We start from the raw sequence: 20,021 nt of genomic DNA, 5'->3' as shown, positions 1-20,021 counted from the left end.
AATATCGAGCCAAAACTTGGAAAAAGTTAACAAATTAACCGAAAGGCTATCGTCTTAAAATCAATATAAATTCATGCGTTGTTCACATTATTATACACATAAAAAGAAATAAAAATATAAGAATAAAAATATAAGAATAAAAATATAAAAAGAAAAAGGTTTCACTATTCAATTTTCTTGATATAGCAATCATCATATTTACCATCAACCTTACCTCTATAACCAAAAATATATGAGCCTTCATTAATTATATCAATTGCTTCATCAGATATATTAGATTTATGTTTAGGGAGAAAATATTCTTTTTCTTGCCCTTCAACTTGTAATTTTGCAATAACTATATATCCATATTTAGCAGATTGAATTTTTTTCAAAGATAATAGAGTGTATTCACCATTCTTTAAATCTTTTAATCTATATGTTACAAGTGGCTTAAGTCTATTGAAAGCTTCCATTTATTTAAGACGATAGTCTTTCCGACTATAAAAAATCTTATGAATCGATTATTTCTTCAATTGAGTTGATTAATTGTGTGTTTGAATCGATATTTTCCAATGCATTAGATATTTTATTTGTATATGAATTAATTATTTCTTTGACATATTTCGTTATTAATTCATGCAAGTCAGATCTTAAATATTTTGAATTTAGTTTCATAAGTTCTTGTGTAAGTTGTTCTAGATCCTCCATTTATTTCCTTTAAGAATCTATCGTCTTATAATGACCCAATGCTAAAGTGTGAATTCCATCTTCTAAAATATATCTTTTATCATCTTTTGCTGATAAAGCTATTTTATTTATTTGAATTGAATACAGCTCATGTTTCATACTTCGAATTAAATTCTGTGTTCTATATTGATGAATTTTATCAAATAAACATTTTTTATAATCATCAAATGATATTCTATTTTTAACTACAGATTTTTTAACTCCTTTCGATTTTTTAATTTCACATTTTTCTAGTCTGATTGCATACATTTTACTTCTTAAACCTACAAATTCTTCCATAATAACACCACTATTTTCATCTTTCATTTTACCCAATATTTTTTTATTACATCTCGGCATATTATATAGATTATTTTCTTGATAATCAGAAGTATCAAAATAATCAATCATAGATTTCATATCTTCATAAAAATCATCTGTTTTAATATCATATATGAAACTATCTGTATCCATATATAATAATTTAATATTATTCTTATATCTTGGCTTCATTACATTATAATGGAAATCATACATTAAATATTTAGACAAATCTAATATACTCATTCCAACATAGATTGGTTTATTAAAAAGTATTTTTGTCTTTTTCATATGAACAGCAACCAAATTTTCATCAAAAATAGTTCGACTTTTAAAATGAGGTTTGGCAATTAATTTTTTAACTTGATCATAATTACAACATAATCTTATATCTATTCGTTTTCTTATGTTTTCCATGGTTTTTCCAAATACTGAGTTATTCATCAATTTATAAAAATCTTTCTCAAAATCATTAGTTGCTCGTTTTCTCATTTCAGTGTTTAAATCTATATATTTTTTCAACCAATTCGATTGTTTGAATTTCAATATTCTATGTACTTTTATAATTTTTAAACCCATTTTCAAATACTGTTTTAAACTTCTATAATGAACTACATATTTCTCTTTATCGTATAAAGTTGTTAATAACTTACCTTGTTTAGAATTTTCAGGAATTCTATTTTCAGGACATAATGGTAAATCTGTATGATAATCATGTAATTCTTTTGGATATTCTAAATCAACTTCCAATATATATCCTTTTTCTGAATCATCAGGACATTTAAGAATATTTTGTATTGCATTTTGTATTGCATTTGTATTTATCCATTTAAATCCTCCATAAGGTAAATATTGACTCATTGCCCATCCATATAAGTTATTAGCATCTAAATACATTAAAAAATTGGATTCTTTGCTTTCATCATAATTTTTCATATATTTATTATTTGCTTTCCCATATCTATTACAACATTGCGAAACTCCACCTCTTAATCCTTTTTCTAACATAAGAATCATATCATAATCATCTAATAAATCTAATTTAATTTTTGTCATTTTTAACATTGCATCCCAAGATAAACCAGGAGCAGTAAAATACCAATCTGGATCTAATTTATAAGTTTTTAAACAAACATCTCTAAAATTTTCAAATACATCTGTTAAAATTAATACATCTGTTTTAACATATAAATCTGTATATTCACCCAAATTTTTTATATTAAATGCTTTCCAAACACGTTGAGCATGTTGATATTCTTCATCAGTTATATGACATTCATTCAATTTATTATAAAATTTATCTTTTGGAGGTAATTTTGTTTCTTCATATTTATCTTTAGAATCCATATAATCATACGGATATACACCTTTTCTTGTTATGAGATCTAATTTGTCATCAGGAAAATGTAATGATGTCTCTCTAAATTTCGATTTTAAATAATTAATATATTTCATTTCTCTTATTTTTGACGGATATTTACTCAACTCATTTTCAGGCATCTTTCTCAAGTTTTTTGATAATTCATCTAAACTGGATGACATAAATTTAAATGAATCAATAAATCTCAATTTCATTCCTCCTATTTTTTTGCTGAAAGATATATATTTTTCTTCAGTATTAGGTATAGCATCTATTTTTGATTTATCAAATCCGAGCTCTTTTATAAATAAATGAGAATCATAACCTGTTAAATTATGGATTTTTACTGGAATAAATTTTGGAATTTTATAATTTAAATTACAAATATTATGAGCTGGACCTCTATATTTTCCGGTTAAATGACAGTGATCAATTACTTTTTTTTCCCCATCAACAGGAGAATCCTTTAAGATTTCATTTTCACATATATGACAAATATTAGTTCTTTTGTAATGATTTTTATCGAAATCTATCATTGATTTAAGACTTTCATATTTTTCAGTTTTCTCTTTTATAAAAATTTCAATTTCGAGAGTATCCTCTTTTAACATAGATATAAACTTTTTTATTGCATCAGGTCCTCTATAATGAATAGGAGGTTTAAAATAATCATTTTCATATTTGATATAATAGCAAAAATTATCAGATTCATGTTTCTGATATTTCATAGTATACGATTTAGTTTGATCTGGTTCACTTGTATCCATTTTATGTAAAAGACACTCAAAATCTGCGTATATAGTAAATGGATTTCTCATTTTATGATTATATTTTTTAAATCGAATAACTTTACCTTTTTCTGGCATATTAATTGTGACAGCTTCTTTCTTTTTACAGTATTCTTCATGCATTTTTAATTTTTCCTCAGAATAAAAATGATTTAAACATCTATCACATAAAAATATTCGATGATCAACAGTAATTTGGGATCCGACCAATTTATTTATATCTTTAATCCAACAATAATGATCATTTTGCTCATCTTTCATATAAAACAAGTTTACATGATTTTGTAATTTATTGTTAGTTATTCTAAGTGGATAAATCGAACTGTCATAACTGTAAACATTTACAGATATATTATTTTGTTTTTCAAATTTTTTAATATTATCTAATGAAACAGGGAAATTAATTCCTTTAAAATTCAATTCATCTTTAAACTGTTCATATTTTGACACTCTTTGAGGATTCTTTTTTACAGGATGAATCGCTGATAATATAGACCACATAAAACATTTATTATCTGTATTTTTAACATTTATTATAGCTTTTTTAGATTTAATTTCATCAGGTAAATCAATATAACTTGATCCACTCAAAGGTTGATATTTATTTATTCTCAATTCCAAAAATCTAATTTCTTCAAGACTCCAACCAGAGCCTTTTGCTATAAATTCATCAGATTCATTAATTAATTTGTCAATAGCATTATCATAAAAAGTATGTAAATCATTAGAATTTAATATAATTTGATTCTCAGTTTTGAATGAAAATTCCTGAATTTCATCATCTAACCTATACAAACAAAACAATTTTAAATTGACTTTTATTCCATTAAATTCATTCAAAATTTGTCTTATTTTATCAATTACAATTTTTCTTTTCTCTTGTAAAAACTCTAAGGGGATTATAATATTATTATAATTATTAATTCTATAAGATCTTAATCTAGATTCAAAAGCAGTGTCATATTCTATAATTTCTCCATCTTTTATTTTTGATAATGCTTTTAGATGTTTTCGACTTGATATGTGATTACTTAAATGTGCTATGTTATAATATTCACCACAAATCATACATTTTCTCTTCTTTTTTGATTTTTTATTCATTAAGTCTTTTTTTATATGCTCCTCTATATCTTCGATTTTGTAATATTTTCCACATATATGACATTTTCTATCTTCTTCCAATGTAAATAACTTATCAAGATTAAACTGGCCTTCAATTTCACCTTTATCAAAATCATATAAATTTTTTACGAAAGAATCAAATATTTTTTTAATCTTATCACGCTTTTCTGGTTTTTTGTTAAATATTTTTTTAGCTGAAAAGCTATCTCTTTTACATTTATTCAAATAATCAGTAACATCCAAGTTTAATAAATCTACCAAAACCGGTTTATATTCACCTGTTTCTTTAATGTATTTCCTTAATAATCTGATCAATTCATCTTTCTTACAACCTCTAGGTTGTTTAATTTTTAACTGTTTTACAGCTTTTCTAAGTTCACCGATAGTCTTTGACTTAAACTGCACCTCCATTTATTAGGAAACATTTTTTAAAGGACTTTGCGCTAGACGACTAATATGATATCTTGAACTTTCATGTCTTTTTTTATGACCCATAGAGTATTGTTTACCACATTCACAATCATATTTTGTATAATTATATACAGATTTACATGTTTTACATATATTATCTCGATTAAATTTACCATAATTACGATGTTTATAGAAATCATCTAATGGTTTTACAATTCGACAGTATGTACAAGTTCTTAGCACTTCCATTTATTACGACACATTTTTATTAAGGCTTTTCATAAAATCATTCCAGATCTTTTCATTTTTAGTCATCTTTAAAGTGTGTGGTATATTGCATAATTCGCAAATTCTAAAAATTTTAAAAACAATTCATCCGCTTCGTTAGTAAAATTTAAATTGTGTTTTCTTTTCATATGATTAAAATAACACATTTCCTTATTTTTTATTTGTTTAACTACTTTCAAATAATTCAGAAGAAATATCTTCTTCCAAGTCTTTTAAAAAATTAGTATTCATTTATTAGGTTTTCACTGTTTTAGTGTACGTGGAATTTTTTGAACCTATCAGATATTAAAAAGAAATAATATAAAGTCCAAAAGATGAAGCCACTAAACAGTGTTACATTCATTGCACTCTTATCAAAGACGAATATTTTTCAAAAGCTTTTGACGAACCTTGTAAAAGTCCTTCAAAGTCTTGAAGGACGCCTTTTTTCATTCATATTTACGTAACTTCCTGGTTTCTTATCATCGCTCCAGAAGCTTCTCTGATGCTATATATTATCTCCAATTCCATAACTAATTTTATTTCCTCCGATTTTTTCTAATAATTTAAATCTTTTCGGATTATTTCCTTTCTTTTAATTTTATAGTCTTATAGTCATTGTCTTTTTTATTATATTTAACCAATTCAGATTCATAATACGTTCCTTTAATTTCTTCATCATTTAAATCTTTAATTTTATATGTTATTGGGTCAGTTTTTAATATTTTTGAGATTAGAAATATTTCTTCAGTAAATGTAGGATCATAACCTCGTGTAAAAGTTTCTTTATATTTAGATATTCTAACTTTATCACCTACTTGAAATTTCGGTTTTCTAATCACTTTTTGTTGGTATAAATTCTTATAAACTAATGATTCGTTTTCTTCTTTACTTGCTTCTATAGGTGTCATTTTTATAGATCTGTGGTAAGAATTGTTATAATTTTTTAGTAATTTCGGTAATACATTTATATACGTTTTAGTATTGTTAGCTGCTAAATATTTTCTTATTTTAGTATTAATAGTGCGATTAAACCGTTCAACTATAGAGCATTTAATTTCAACATTTTCTGTTGTAAACCAATGAATATTATTATCTTTGAATAACTTTTGAGTATGTTTATTAATAAATTCAGTTCCTTTATCTGTTTGAAGATTTTCAGGAATTCTGCCTTTAAAAACCTTTTTAAATGCTTCAGTAACTTCTTCTCCTGTTTTTCTTTTAATTGGTATAGCCCAAGCATATTTGCTAAAAATATCAATGACAGTTAATAAATAATTAGTTCCATCATTGTATTTACTAAATTTTTTTATGAATAATAAATCTGCTTGCCATTGATCATCAATATGAGAAACATATACTCTTCTTCTTTTAAATTTTCTTATAACAGGTTTATATCTAGTATAAACATCTTGAGAATGTAAAAAATCTGCAATTTCTTTTTGTTTTATCCCTGTTTTTCTTTTTATCTCGTTAATTCCACAATATCCAGTTTCTGGATTATAATATGTTTTTTCAAGGACTTTTAAGGCTTTTAAGGCTTTTTCTCCTTTTAAGGCTTTTTCTCCTTTCCTAGATTGCCCCCTAGACCGAAGGGCTAGCGCCCTAGACTGAGCCCTAGACTGAAGGGCTAGCGCCCTAAAAAACGACACTTTTTAGATCCACATTGTATACAAATTCCTTTTAATATTGGTCTATTATTTTTAGTAACAGTTTCTTTCATATCTTTAGTTTCTGTTTCCTTTTTACATTTTACACAATATATCATGAAAACGCCTCCCATTCCAAACCTTTTTTTAGTTTTAATAATAGGTTTTACAATTGCTCTTTCAATTCTTTCTCTAATAGTTGGCTTTTCAATATCATCCAATTCTTTCAACATATTTGAATCACATACTTCATTTCTTACTTTTGTATCTTTATTTTTTAAATAACAAACATCATGATTATAAGCAGCTTTATCAACTCTATTAATCGGTTTACTCAAATCTTTATATGATAAATCTGGATTTAATCTATGTTTTCCCCATAATAATTGAGTTCCAGGACCAGTAAAATTATGACCTGGTAAATGCAATTCGAATGGTAAATTATTTATAGCTGAATTTATAAATCCTTTTCCATATTTAACTGATTCCGGATTACTTATTAGTTGTTCACATTTTTGACAATATCCTTTAAATTTTCCATTTTTTGATATTTTTTCAATAACAAATTTTTTACAGCTGCAAGGTGTCTTTTTCTTATCACAAACCATTTATTAAGGATAAAAAATCATACGTTATTAACATATTTATATCCATTCAATTGAGTCTTTTTTACATATTTTTCGACAGGAAAATAGTTTAAACTATTAATAAAATCTTGTTCTCTTTGATATATTTCTTCTTCAGAAATTGCTTTAGCTTTCCATAAATTTAACAATTGTTTATAAAATCTATAACATTGCTTATATTCTTCTTTTCTTTCTAAAATATTTAACGATTTTTCAATAATTTCAACAATTCCAGCACTTAAACTTAATGCTGCTAAAGGAATAAAAACAAATGCTGATAAGCCTGTTCCACTTAAAATAAACTTACTGACAGATAAAGAAATGCTTATCTTGTGAAAGCAATTATAGCTCTTTCTGTAAATAAAGATCCGTTTTTCTAAATATTCGTCCATTTAATATAGTCAAAATTTTGTCTGTATCTCATTTTTGGATTCACTAAATCTAGCATAAAGAAATCATATGGTTTTTGAATGCACTTATTATATAATTGTTTAAATTCTTCTGTGTTTAATTTACCATCTATTTCTCTAATAATTTGTTTCATTTCTCTTGGTTGAAGATTGAAAAAAATGAAATAATTACAGTTTTTTCTAATATTGATTGGTGTAGAATAATAAGATTGTGATAAATAAATAATTGATGCATTTTTTTTCCTTCCTCTTATGAATAAATCTTCTATACATTTTTGATTTTTTTCTGTAACGCAATCATCAAATATAACCAAGTTTTTAATAGCAGGATCTAAATCATCCACTGTAATAAATTCATTCAAATCAGATGAAAATAAGACTTCTTTCTTTTTGAATTTGTTGTACAATTTTAATAACCTTTCCCTTTTTTTATGATTTTTAATATTGCTAATAATATCTTCTTTTTGAAGATCTTGAAACAATGTATAATTTTCTTGCAATTTAGAATATTTAGGTTCAAATAAATCTTTAGCACATACGTATAAAGCATCAAAATCTAAATAATCATAGATTAAATTCAATAATAAATTCGTTTTTCCTGAACCAGATGCTCCTGTAATTAATAAACGAAATGGATGTTTTGGTATATATGGATTTTGGTTTTCATCTGTAAATTCTTCTTCTTCACTATAATTTTTGATTTTTATCATTTATTATAGGATGAAAAGCGTAAAGGTCTGCTCGTTGCAAATATGGCTCTGCTCGTTGCAAATATTCTTTTGCTCGTTGCAAATCTTAAGTTTTTCAACAATAATAAATGAATGAAAAAGACTTGAAAGATTTAAAACGTATCATAAAATTAGAAGAAGAAAAAAGAAGAATAAATGAAGAAGCTTTAAACCGACAGGTTATCACCTTAAAGGTATCTAAACCTTTAAATAGAACGAATAAAAAGATTACCCCTTTAAAGAAAAGTTCAGAAATAAGAGATTTATTACATATAAATAAATTAGATGAAGAAAAAAGAAGAATAAATGAAGAAAAATTAGAAGAAGAAATTGGAATACAAAAATCTTTAAAGAAAAAATATAAGCCTATTTTAGAAGAATTTCAGAAACAAGAAATAAATACGAAAGAGCAAATACGAGCTATACAAAATATTGTAAGTGATTTTTCAATCATTCCACAGCATGAATCATCCAAAATTCCTTTAGAAATTGAGCCTGATTATTCGTCAGATATTACAAATATGTTTGAGAGAGCTGACGATATATTTAAGATGCATTTTAATAAAGATTTAGATACATCTTTTATTAAAAATGAAGGTTTTGAATTACCGTCAGAATTAGTAAATAAAAGTGCAGATGAACTGAATACAATAATAAAAAAAGCAAAAGATAGACGAGATGAATATAAACGAGCAAAAGGAAATGCGTCTAAACATGGGAAAACAGATCAAATACAAGATGCAGATAAAAAGATGAATAATATGAAAAAATACATAAAAGCACTGAGTCTTATAAACTTAGGTAAAGATTATATTGGAGAAGGTTTAGAAGATAAAAAGATGCTTTTAGATAAATTAACAGATAAAATTTGTCAATTTAAAAGTGATATTCCTGCAAAAATATATAATCAAGTTGTTATATTAATAGATAGATTACATAAAGAAGGATTTATGACTAATGATCAAGTAATACGATATTATCATAAATTTCTCTTATAAAAGGAATTAACATCTTTACGCTTTTTTTCATCCTTAATAAATGAGTTATATTAAAAAGAAAGTCTTTTTAAGTGATGGGCAGAAAGATAAATTAAAATCGGCTTATAGAAAAAATGAGGAAATTACCTTACAAATCGATAAATCTAAATCACCGAATTATGAATTGTATTTAACAAAAACAAATATTAATCGAATTAATGAAGGTAAAAGAATTACAATCAGTAAAGCTCAATTGAATAAAAATGGGGGATTTTTACAATTTCTTATTCCTCTTTTAACTGGTGCAGCAACAGGATTAGGAGCTTGGGGCACTAAAAAAGTATTAGATAAAGTAACAGGCTCTGGTAATCCTAGACTGAAGGGTTGGCACCCTAAAAAAAAAAATCGAAAACCAAAGAATGGAAAGGGAGTATATCTACCAAGGGAATATCCGATGCAATGATTAATGAAAATATGATAAAAGAGAAAGGATTTCGAGGAGTTTTTACAATAGATACATTACCCAAAATAATGAGAAAATTTGAAAATGGGATAATTAATTTTGATATTTCAACTGGATCTGGAACTCATTGGGTCTGTTATTATAATGATCCTAAATATAAATTTGTTGAATATTTTGATTCTTTTGGTGAATATGAATATGAAGGGATCAAATTCAAAGAAGGTGATATTCCTAAAAATATTGTAAATTATCTTAAAACATCTAAGAAAGAAATCAGATATAATTCTAGTTTTTTACAACAACCTACTTCTGTAAAATGTGGTTTATTTTGCATGAAATACATAACTGAAAGAAATAAAGGAAAATCACCTGTTGAAGTTTTATATTCATTTACTCAAGAACCAAGTGCTTATAATGAGAAATTAGTCGACTTTCATCCATAAGACGATAGTCTTTTCGACTATAATAAATGAGTCGTTTAAAATTGACATCAGATAATTATGAAAAATCTGAAGACTTTACAGTTGAATATTCGCCTCCTTTGAAGATTAAAAAGTTAGCTTTAGAGTCGTTTTCTATTAAAAAGACTTGGCATAACATAAGTGAAAAATTTAATAATAATAAGTTTAAATTGATTGAAGGAAACAATGAAAGGATCATTAAAATTCCAAATGGTAGTTATACTGTTAAAAGTTTAAATCGTTATATGATTGAACTATTCGGAATAGATTCACCCATTAAATTTGGTATTATTGAAGAAAGAGAATTAATTTCTGTTAATTTGAAGAAAAATTTTAAAATGGATTTAACAGAAGGAAATCTTCATCAATTATTAGGTTTTAAATCTAAAATATTAGATCAGGAAAATCAATTTGGTGAATATATTGCAGATATTACACATGGAATCGATAATATTTATATTCATTGTGACATCGTAAAAGGTTCATTAATTAATAATTGTGATTCAGATGTTATTCATTCATTCGTTAGTAAAATTCCTCATGGTGGTAATATAACTAAAGATTTTAATAATTGGATATTTTCAGCTGTGGAAAAGAAGAATATATATAGAATAAGAATGAGAATTACTAATCAAAATAATGAACTAATAGATTTGAATAAAGGAAGAGTTGAATATAATTTTGTAGCTGTATATGATGAAGAAGAGGGAAATTATTTAAAGAAAATTTACAATTTGATGCATGAAAGATTATCCACTTAGATGTCTTTTCATCCTATAATAAATGAATAAACATAGATTATATCGTAGAAGTAAAAGAGATAGCTTTTCATCTAAAAGAGAAAAAATTCAAGGAAAAGGATTTTTTAAAGATTTGTTTCTAGCAGCTATTAAAGGAGTGAAACCAGTATTAGAAGATAAAACAAAGAAAATTTTTCATGATAAAGTAGAAGAAATTTTATCGAAGAATAAAATTGGAGGAGGCTTTAAAAAGTATTCCAAGTGACCTTTACACTTTTCATCCTTAATAAATGGAAAAGATTTATGATTTGACAGATACTCATTATTTTCAAAATAATGATCTCGAACAATTTGAATATCAGGAAAAAGAATGTGAAAATCCAAGTTATGCTTATGATGAAAATGCAACGTATAAGTTTAGTATTAGAGGTGAAAATGATAATATATTTTATTCAGGAGCCTATATTCATCTGGAAATGAAAATTACTGATAAAAATGATTTAAATATTGGAAATAGAAAAGCAACTTTTGAGAATGGAGGAGGTTTTTTTAAGGGTAAAAAACTGCAAATTGGCTCAACTACACTCGAATCGATTAATGAAAATTGTTCAATTCTAGATCAAGTTTTAAGACATATTCATTTTACAAGTGATTATTCAAAATCTGAAGCTCAAAATATGTTTTTTTACTCAGATACAGCAGATACGAAGGATATAAATATATTAAAATATGATGGAACTTTAACAGATACAACTAAAATAACTGAATTTTTTAATAAGTTAAAAATAAATGAGAATTATAACAAAGGCTTTGATAAAAGGTATTATTTCACAAAAAATAGTAAAACCGTTAATATATGGATTCCTTTGAAATATATATTCGATTTCTTTAATGAATACAGAAAAGTATTGACTGGATTTCATGTTAGAATGGAATTTACGAGAAATACTAGTAAGGATATGATTATTACAGATGATGCAAACCCTGATTTTAAAGTAAAAGTTGAGAAAATATCATTATTTTTACCTTATGTAAAGTTTAGAAATGCCGCAAATTTGAAATTTACAGAATTGAAAGTTTTAAATTCATATATAGATATATATTGGGATCATTATAGAATAGAAAAATCTGGTATAAACTTAAAAGTAAAATATGGATCATATAAACTTTCAACTGAATGGGATGAAGTCTCAGCATTTTATGCAATTCCCCAATATAATGATAGAAATGGAGATTATACTAAAAATAATCTAATATTTGATAATTTAGGGATAGTTGAATATTGGGTTACTGTAAATGGACAAGATTATCCTGAATATCATTATAAAGTAAATTTTTCGGATAAAAATTATAATAATGCATATACAGCTCTTTTAAAAGAAGGATATAATGCTAATAATACAGAAACAGGTTGCATGATTGGATATAAAGATTTTGGAGAATTATATCCATTTCTCTGTATAGATTTATCTGCTCATAAGAATCTTACTTCTGTATCTTCCAGAGAATTAATATTTCATTGGAAATTAGAAAATAATACCCAAAAAGATTATATATTTTATTTTATTTTGAAGGAAAGGAATAAATGTTACTTAAATATGTATGAGAATAAATTTACGTTTAGTATAAAAGATCATTCAGAGTGATAGTCGCTTTTCATCCTATAATAAATGGCTGCTTATTATCCACTTTTTGATGATGAAATGACAGAAGGACGTATAGGACCTCCAGGAATTGGATTTAAGCGATAGCTTTCAGCTAAATTAACAGATAATGGTGATTATGATATGGAAAAGAAGAAATTAAAAAATGTAGATGAACCTGTAGATATAAGTGATGCAGCTACTAAATCTTATGTTGATTTGAATCAAATATCACTAAAAGAAGATATTGTAGAATTGCAAAAAAGAAGTTTAATTCATTCAGAACATGGTGATTTTGATGCTAAAGGTAAAATTATCGGAAATGTGAAAGATCCTATAAAAAACTTGAATGTTGTCAATAAGCAATATTTCGAAAAAAATGCTTTAACTTTAAGTCAAAAGAATACTGTTCCACCTGAAGAATTTTATGATTTGAAAGGTATTTCTTTAAGACGATAGTCTTTCCGACTATAAAAATCTTTCTAATCCTCAAGATAAAAACGATGCAGTTACTAAACAATACGTTGATAAAAAAACAAAAATAAATGATAAAAAAACTGACAATATGTTAACTAGAGACCATGATGGATTATATGTTCCTAACTTAAATAAAATTGAAACATTCTTAGCAACTCAAGAATATAAATATCATACTTATCCCGAAAGTTTTACAATTGTTTTTGATAAATTCACTTCATCATTATTAACTCCTGATCTGAGATTTACGAAAGATATGCTGGTAAAAATTACCTTTTGTTTAAAGAGATTTAATTTTAATCCTTACATATCAATCAGTATTGAAAATTATGAATCAACTGATATCATATATGGTGACAAAATTGGTAAATTAAATCCTATTATTTTTATAACATACGGTAAAATTGACTCTCAATTGATAATACGTCTATTATTTAATAATAATCAAGATACGTCTAATATGTTATTGAAATCTTATCTTTATATTGAGAAATTAGCTGAAATTGATTTATAAAATTTTTATAGTCGGAAAGACTATCGTCTTAAATAAATGAGTTCATCTACCTATTTTAAAGACTATAAAAAACCAATATTAGCAGAAAAGTCAAAAAATCTAGATTTGAAAATTAAGTGAAGCTTTATAAGAGAATTTAAAGATTTAGTAGATTGGGACTGTATATCATGTCACCAAAAAATAAGTGAAGATTTTATAAGAGAATTTCAAGATAAAGTAGATTGGTATTATATATCAGAATATCGAGAATTAAGTGAAGATTTCATTAGAGAATTTCAAGATAAACTTGATTTTTTATTTTAGATTTCGACTTATAAAATTTTTCTAAATAAATGAGTTCATCTAACTATTTTAAAGACGATAGTCTTTCCGACTATAAAAAACCAATAAAACAAAAATTAAGTGAAGATTTTATAAGAGAATTTCAAGATAAATTTAATTGGAAACTTATATCAGAATATCAAAAATTAAGTGAAGATTTTATAAGAGAATTTCAAGATAAATTTAATTGGAAACTTATATCAGAATATCAAAAATTAAGTGAAGATTTTATAAGAGAATTTCAATATAAAGTTAATTGGAAACTTATATCAGAATATCAAAAATTAAGTGAAGATTTTATAAGAGAATTTCAATATAAAGTTAATTGGAAACTTATATCAGAAAATCAAAAATTAAGTGAAGATTTTATTCGAGAATTTCAACATAAAGTAGATTGGGAAGGTATATCATATCACCAAAAATTAAGTGAAGATTTCATAAGAGTATTTCAACATAAAGTAGATTGGGAAGGTATATCATATCACCAAAAATTAAGTGAAGATTTCATAAGAATATTTCAAGATAAAGTAGATTGGGAAGGTATATCAGAACATCAAAAATTAAGTGAAGATTTCATAAGAATATTTCAAGATAAAGTAGATTGGTATTATATATCCCGAAAACTAAAATTAAGTGAAGATTTAATTAGAGAATTTCATCCTATAATAAATGAGTGAAAAAGTCAATTGGGATGAAGTTTCAAAAGAACGTGGTATGCCTGAAAGTTTGATTAGAAAATTAAAAGATGAAGTGAAATGGGATTTAATTTCTAGATATCAAACATTATCAGAAAATTTCATTTTAGAGTTTAAAGATAAAGTTGATTGGAAAAATATATCAGCTTATCAAAAATTATCAGAAAAATTTATAAGTGAAAATGAACATTTAGTTGAATGGGATATCATATCGAAATTTCAAAAATTAACAGAAAAATTTATTTTAATGCATGATCATAAAGTACACTGGCCTGCAATTTCACAATATCAAACTTTAAGTGATAAATTTATTTTTGAAAATGTTGGAAAACTAGATATGGATTTAGTTTCTCAGTATCAAGATGAAATGAGTATGAATATAATCGAAAAACTAGAAACAACTGTTAATTGGAATAAAATTTATTCATATCAGAAAAATTTAACCTCTGAATTTATAATGAAACATGTTGAAAAAATAACAGATTGTAGAGTTATGAGAAATCTGAAACTTTCAGATGAAGAATTTAATAAACTTTATAGAAGGATGAAATTATGGTATATAGCAAGAACGTGTTTGAATAAATAATAATTCTTTTTTTAATCTTTATAAATGGGTGGTAAGCAAACAAAGATATCAACAGGTAGTTGTACTAGTGATCGAATAAACGTTATTTTTACAGAAACTTTTAGAATTCATCCTGTAATAACTGTAACACCTATTTGTAAATATGGTGAACCTTTTATTGTTAAAATAACAGAAGTAGATCGATATGGTTTTAGATTTCAATGTATAAAATTAAACGGCGAACCTTTAACAGAACATAAAGATTTTTTTCAATGGGGTGCGTGCAGTATTTATGAATAATTTTTTCTTTTTTTATATTTTTATTCTTATATTTTTATTTCTTTTTATGTGTATAATAATGTGAACAACGCATGAATTTATATTGATTTTAAGACGATAGCCTTTCGGTTAATTTGTTAACTTTTTCCAAGTTTTGGCTCGATATTTTAAATTATTGATGTTATTTGGTGTGCTAATTATGACCTTTTTACACTATTTTTGCTCTAAATTTTGACTTGATACTTTAAATTATTGATGTTATTTGTTAATGTTATTTTTGCTCTAAATTTTGAGGTTATTTGATGGATTTTTAAGGTGTGCTAATTATGCCCTTTTTACACTATTTTTGCTCTAAATTTTGATGTTATTTGATGGATTTTTAAGGTGTGCTAATTATGCCCTTTTTACACTATTTTTGCTCTAAATTTTGACTTGATACTTTAAATTATTGATGTTATTTGGTGTGCTAATTATGACCTTTTTACACTATTTTTGCTCTAAATTTTGAGGTTATTTTTAAATTATTGATGGTTTTTAAGGTGTGCTAATTATGGCCTTTTTACACTATTTTTGCTCTAAATTTTGAGGTTATTTTAAAATTATTGATGGCTCTTAAGGTGTGCCAGAACAGGCATTTATATACTATTTTTGCTCTAAATTTTGAGGTTATTTTAAAATTATTGATGGATTTTAAGGTGTGCTAATTATGGCCTTTTTACACTATTTTTGCTCTAAATTTTGAGGTTATTTTAAAATTATTGATGGCTCTTAAGGTGTGCCAGAACAGGCATTTATATACTACTAATATTAGCTGAAATCATTATATTAAACTTCTGTGATTGCCAGAAAACTATTAATTTATCCCAAGCTTTGACTATACAATATTCTATAGTGTATATATTTGTAATATATAGAATATATTATTTTCTTGATAGTAATATATGATATTCTTTTATAGACACACCATCTTGATTCAGCTGTATGAAATGTATTACATCTAGTATTCATAATAGTAACTTTACATTAACGTTTACAACGGCAAATTGACTGTTCATTGATCAAGTTTTTTTTTTTTTTTTTTTTTTTTTTTTTTTTAAATTCAAGCAGTTGTATAAAGCCCAATTAACTGTTCAAATGCAATCAGCCTTATAACAAAATTTCTTCCAGACTGTAAAATATTATCTAAGATTTGAGTGTGTGTGGGGGGAGAGGAGGTCTTAGTGTATCCACCAATGATTTTAATATTAATCTAACTTATAGTGGTTATAATATTAGCTTATTTTGATATTCTAAACATTATATATATTATTGCATAGGTTTCTATATAATCATGTTAAGAAAAATACTTAGTATTTGGGTTTTAATGTTTCCTTTCAGGTTCATATAAAAATTTATAATGTTCTGTCCTGCTTACTTTGAGTCTTTGATCATTGTTTCCATTGCCATGTAGTTGGATTAGTATTTTATTTATTGTCTGTGTAACTTCTAATGTGTTGCAGTTCAAAAATTAAACAATTTATTGTTTATTATTAATTGTTTGCATGGTAATTTAAACATAGAATATTTGTATTTCATAATAAAGTTGCATAGAGTGCTCAAGAACTCTTTTCATGTTCTATTTCATGATTATTTCTGAATTTAAGCTGGGATGGTTTAACATATGAAAAGTTCTGTATTAGATAGTTTAATTCCATCCATTTTTTGTTTTAATTTGAAAATAAAAGCTTTTTAAAGATTTGTAATGCTATATAGTTATTTTTTCTTTTTATCTTTATTTTAATAAACATTAAAAAAATAATTTCTTTGTATTCTTTCTATATTAATTTGAAGCTGATAATTGTATTATGAAATACTATATGCCATTTCAATATATAAAGTATTAGCATGCTTTATGGGGAGACACATAATTCTGAACATCTCCCAAGAAAAAAATTACCCCTTAATAAAATTTGTTTATTATTGAAATGTTTTCTGCAGTAATTTAAGTTTTTGAAATTAGCATGTTAGCCAATAATAATGTATTGATGATTGTTTCAAATATGTTGATGATATAACACTTTTTTATGTGCTAAATTAAAAGCTCATATGCTTTATTTGCTAAATCCATATAGATATAAAAAAAATAACATTTAGAGCAACAAATAGTTCAAATTCTTTCCTGCTGTGTGTTAAGCTAGTAGTGTGTTCTTTAATTTATTTGTTATCAAATGATTTTCAACCATTGAACAATTGAAAAGAAATTTTATTATTTAATTACATAGAGGTTTGTTAAATTTTTTAAAAAATGTATCAATAAATGCAGATTTCTTTTTGTATTAAGTAATATAGTTTATTTTTAAGAATTGAATGTTTTTTGAATAATTAAGTTAAGTACATTTATTTTCTGTTTAATTTTATTTAAGGTTTGGAAGTGGAACAGAAGAGATAAAAATTGCTGCAGTTTTATGTGGTGACCGATTAAATCAAACACTTGTTACTCTGAAATCTGCTCAAGTCTTCTCAAAAGAAAGCCTTCACTTTATTTTAGTGGTTGATGACAATAACCATGAAGTCCTAAAAAATAAGGTTTGTTTAAGGTCTTGATAGATAAGTTAACCCCTTTATGTCCAAAATATTCATTTCATGTCAGTTAGCATTTCTGTAGTTAAAGTCTGTCCACTCCATTGTTTTTTAATTTTTTTTTCTAAAAATTTGATTTGTATTCTAAAACTCTTAAGCAGGTTTTAATGGTCATATACCATTCTCAATATACTCATTAGCCATATTTTGAAATTATTTTTTCTTTTGGTTTATTTTCAAAATAATTCTTTAAAAAAAGAAAGAGAGAGAGAAAGAAAATAATTCATAAGTAATCGAATTTTTGATATTTTACTATATTTTGAAATTTTTTTGATGCATGTCCTTAAAAAATACATTAAAGTGATTTTTAATTAATTTTAACCATTTAAAAAGATTTTTTAGACAAAAATTTTGTTTCATAATTATATTAATCTTAGAGTTATACTAAAATTTATGTCTTGAATAAATTTGGATATTAACAGGTTAAATTTCTTAGTAATTTATTCAAATAATTAAGCAATAAAATCTTAGTAATTTATTCAATAAATTCAGTTAAATTCAAAGTTATATTTTAAATTTAAAGTTTTGTAAATAATAAGTTTTTTATATATATTTTTTGCAAATGTGATTTCATTACTCCTACAGTGTTCCGGACTAAGACTGGGGCATTTTAGAAAGAAATTTAATTCATGTAACAAAAAAATTCATTTAAATTGCTATTTATTTGCTTTTTTTCCTTAGCTTTGCCTCTTATGTATAGTATCAAATGTGGCATGCCCATAATCATTCTAGTATTACAAAAGTTATTCCATTGTCCATAAATTCAGCCATTGAAAGCTTAATGCCAGCTGTATCATATTAAAATAATAATTGATTAATGTGTAGTTATGATAAAAGTTATTATGTGTAGTTATGATAATGTGATAAAAGTGTAGTTATTATTAATTTATGTGCCTACTTTACTTTGATATATCAAGAAAAATGTTAAGGTATGTGAGAATATCTACTGCTCATAACAATCAAAACCCCATGAAGCTTTGTCAAAGGCTTACATTTTTGTGACTTTTGAAGAATTCTTGAGAAATTAGAAGCTAAAGAAAGCTAAGAAATGAAAAAAGAAAATTTTCAGATCAAACCGTGTTTCTTAAAAAAAAAAAAAAAAAAAAATTGCTGTCTTATTTGCAAGATTTGTCTTGTGATAAATAGATTTTTTTTTTTCAAAAATAATATTTAATTTTTATTCTTTTAGACTAGAGTTTCAGGTTTGATCCGCTCTTCTTTTATTAAAGTAACTAGGTAGATGAGTGAATAACTGCTATGCATTTGGAAAATTACTTTTAAAAAAATGTTGGAGAATTAATGAAAAAATTGTTTTTCGTCCAGTGTCTTGTCTGTTCGTGTACATCGTATGTTTATAATCACAATGTTGCTAATGAAATTTACAATTTTGACAGTGATATCTAAATTAACAATATTTTCAAAATGTTTCAAAGACTTGAAGAATAAGTTTGCAGCTTTTTTTAACTCTTAATTTGATACCCAACTGTTTATTTGTATGTTTTTAAATAATTTCTTCAGTTAAAATTGGAGCTATTTTTTAGGAAAAAACATCTGTTCTGTAAGGGCATTACGATTTGTACCTCAGAATATGAAACTGTGGGAGCTCTTAAAATTTTAAACACTTTTTACTTCCTTTGTTTACCTTTTATTTTTCAATTTCCATGTAAAAATTACCTTTTTTTTTTTCCCCTGTGAACTGTTAATTAGTGCAGTAAGGCATAATAGATCCTACAAATAATTTTTTTTTATTTTTTAATATTTTTATAATGCCAAATAAATATTAAAGAATTATCCCAAGTTAACTTGTTATTGTGTTTTTGTTAAGAATTAATACAAAAATTAATTTCGAAATAATTTTTAATTTTAATAATTAGAAA

General features: G+C 25.0%; 1 protein-coding gene across 1 annotated transcript in view; it reads left to right on the top strand.

Moving 5' to 3' along the window:
* Positions 1-20,021, top strand: part of LOC129958863 (glucoside xylosyltransferase 1-like) — a 42,964-nt gene that overhangs the window by 6,500 nt on the left and 16,443 nt on the right. The window contains exon 2 of the mRNA XM_056071584.1: positions 17,928-18,090. Coding sequence (XP_055927559.1) covers positions 17,928-18,090 — 163 coding nt within the window. The remainder of the gene's footprint in view (positions 1-17,927; positions 18,091-20,021) is intronic.

This window comes from Argiope bruennichi, chromosome X1, assembly GCF_947563725.1.
Source record: "Argiope bruennichi chromosome X1, qqArgBrue1.1, whole genome shotgun sequence".
NCBI classification, from domain to species: Eukaryota; Metazoa; Arthropoda; class Arachnida; order Araneae; family Araneidae; genus Argiope; species Argiope bruennichi.
Note: the sequence above shows the minus strand (reverse complement) of the source record. Positions and strands in the feature narration are given on the sequence as shown.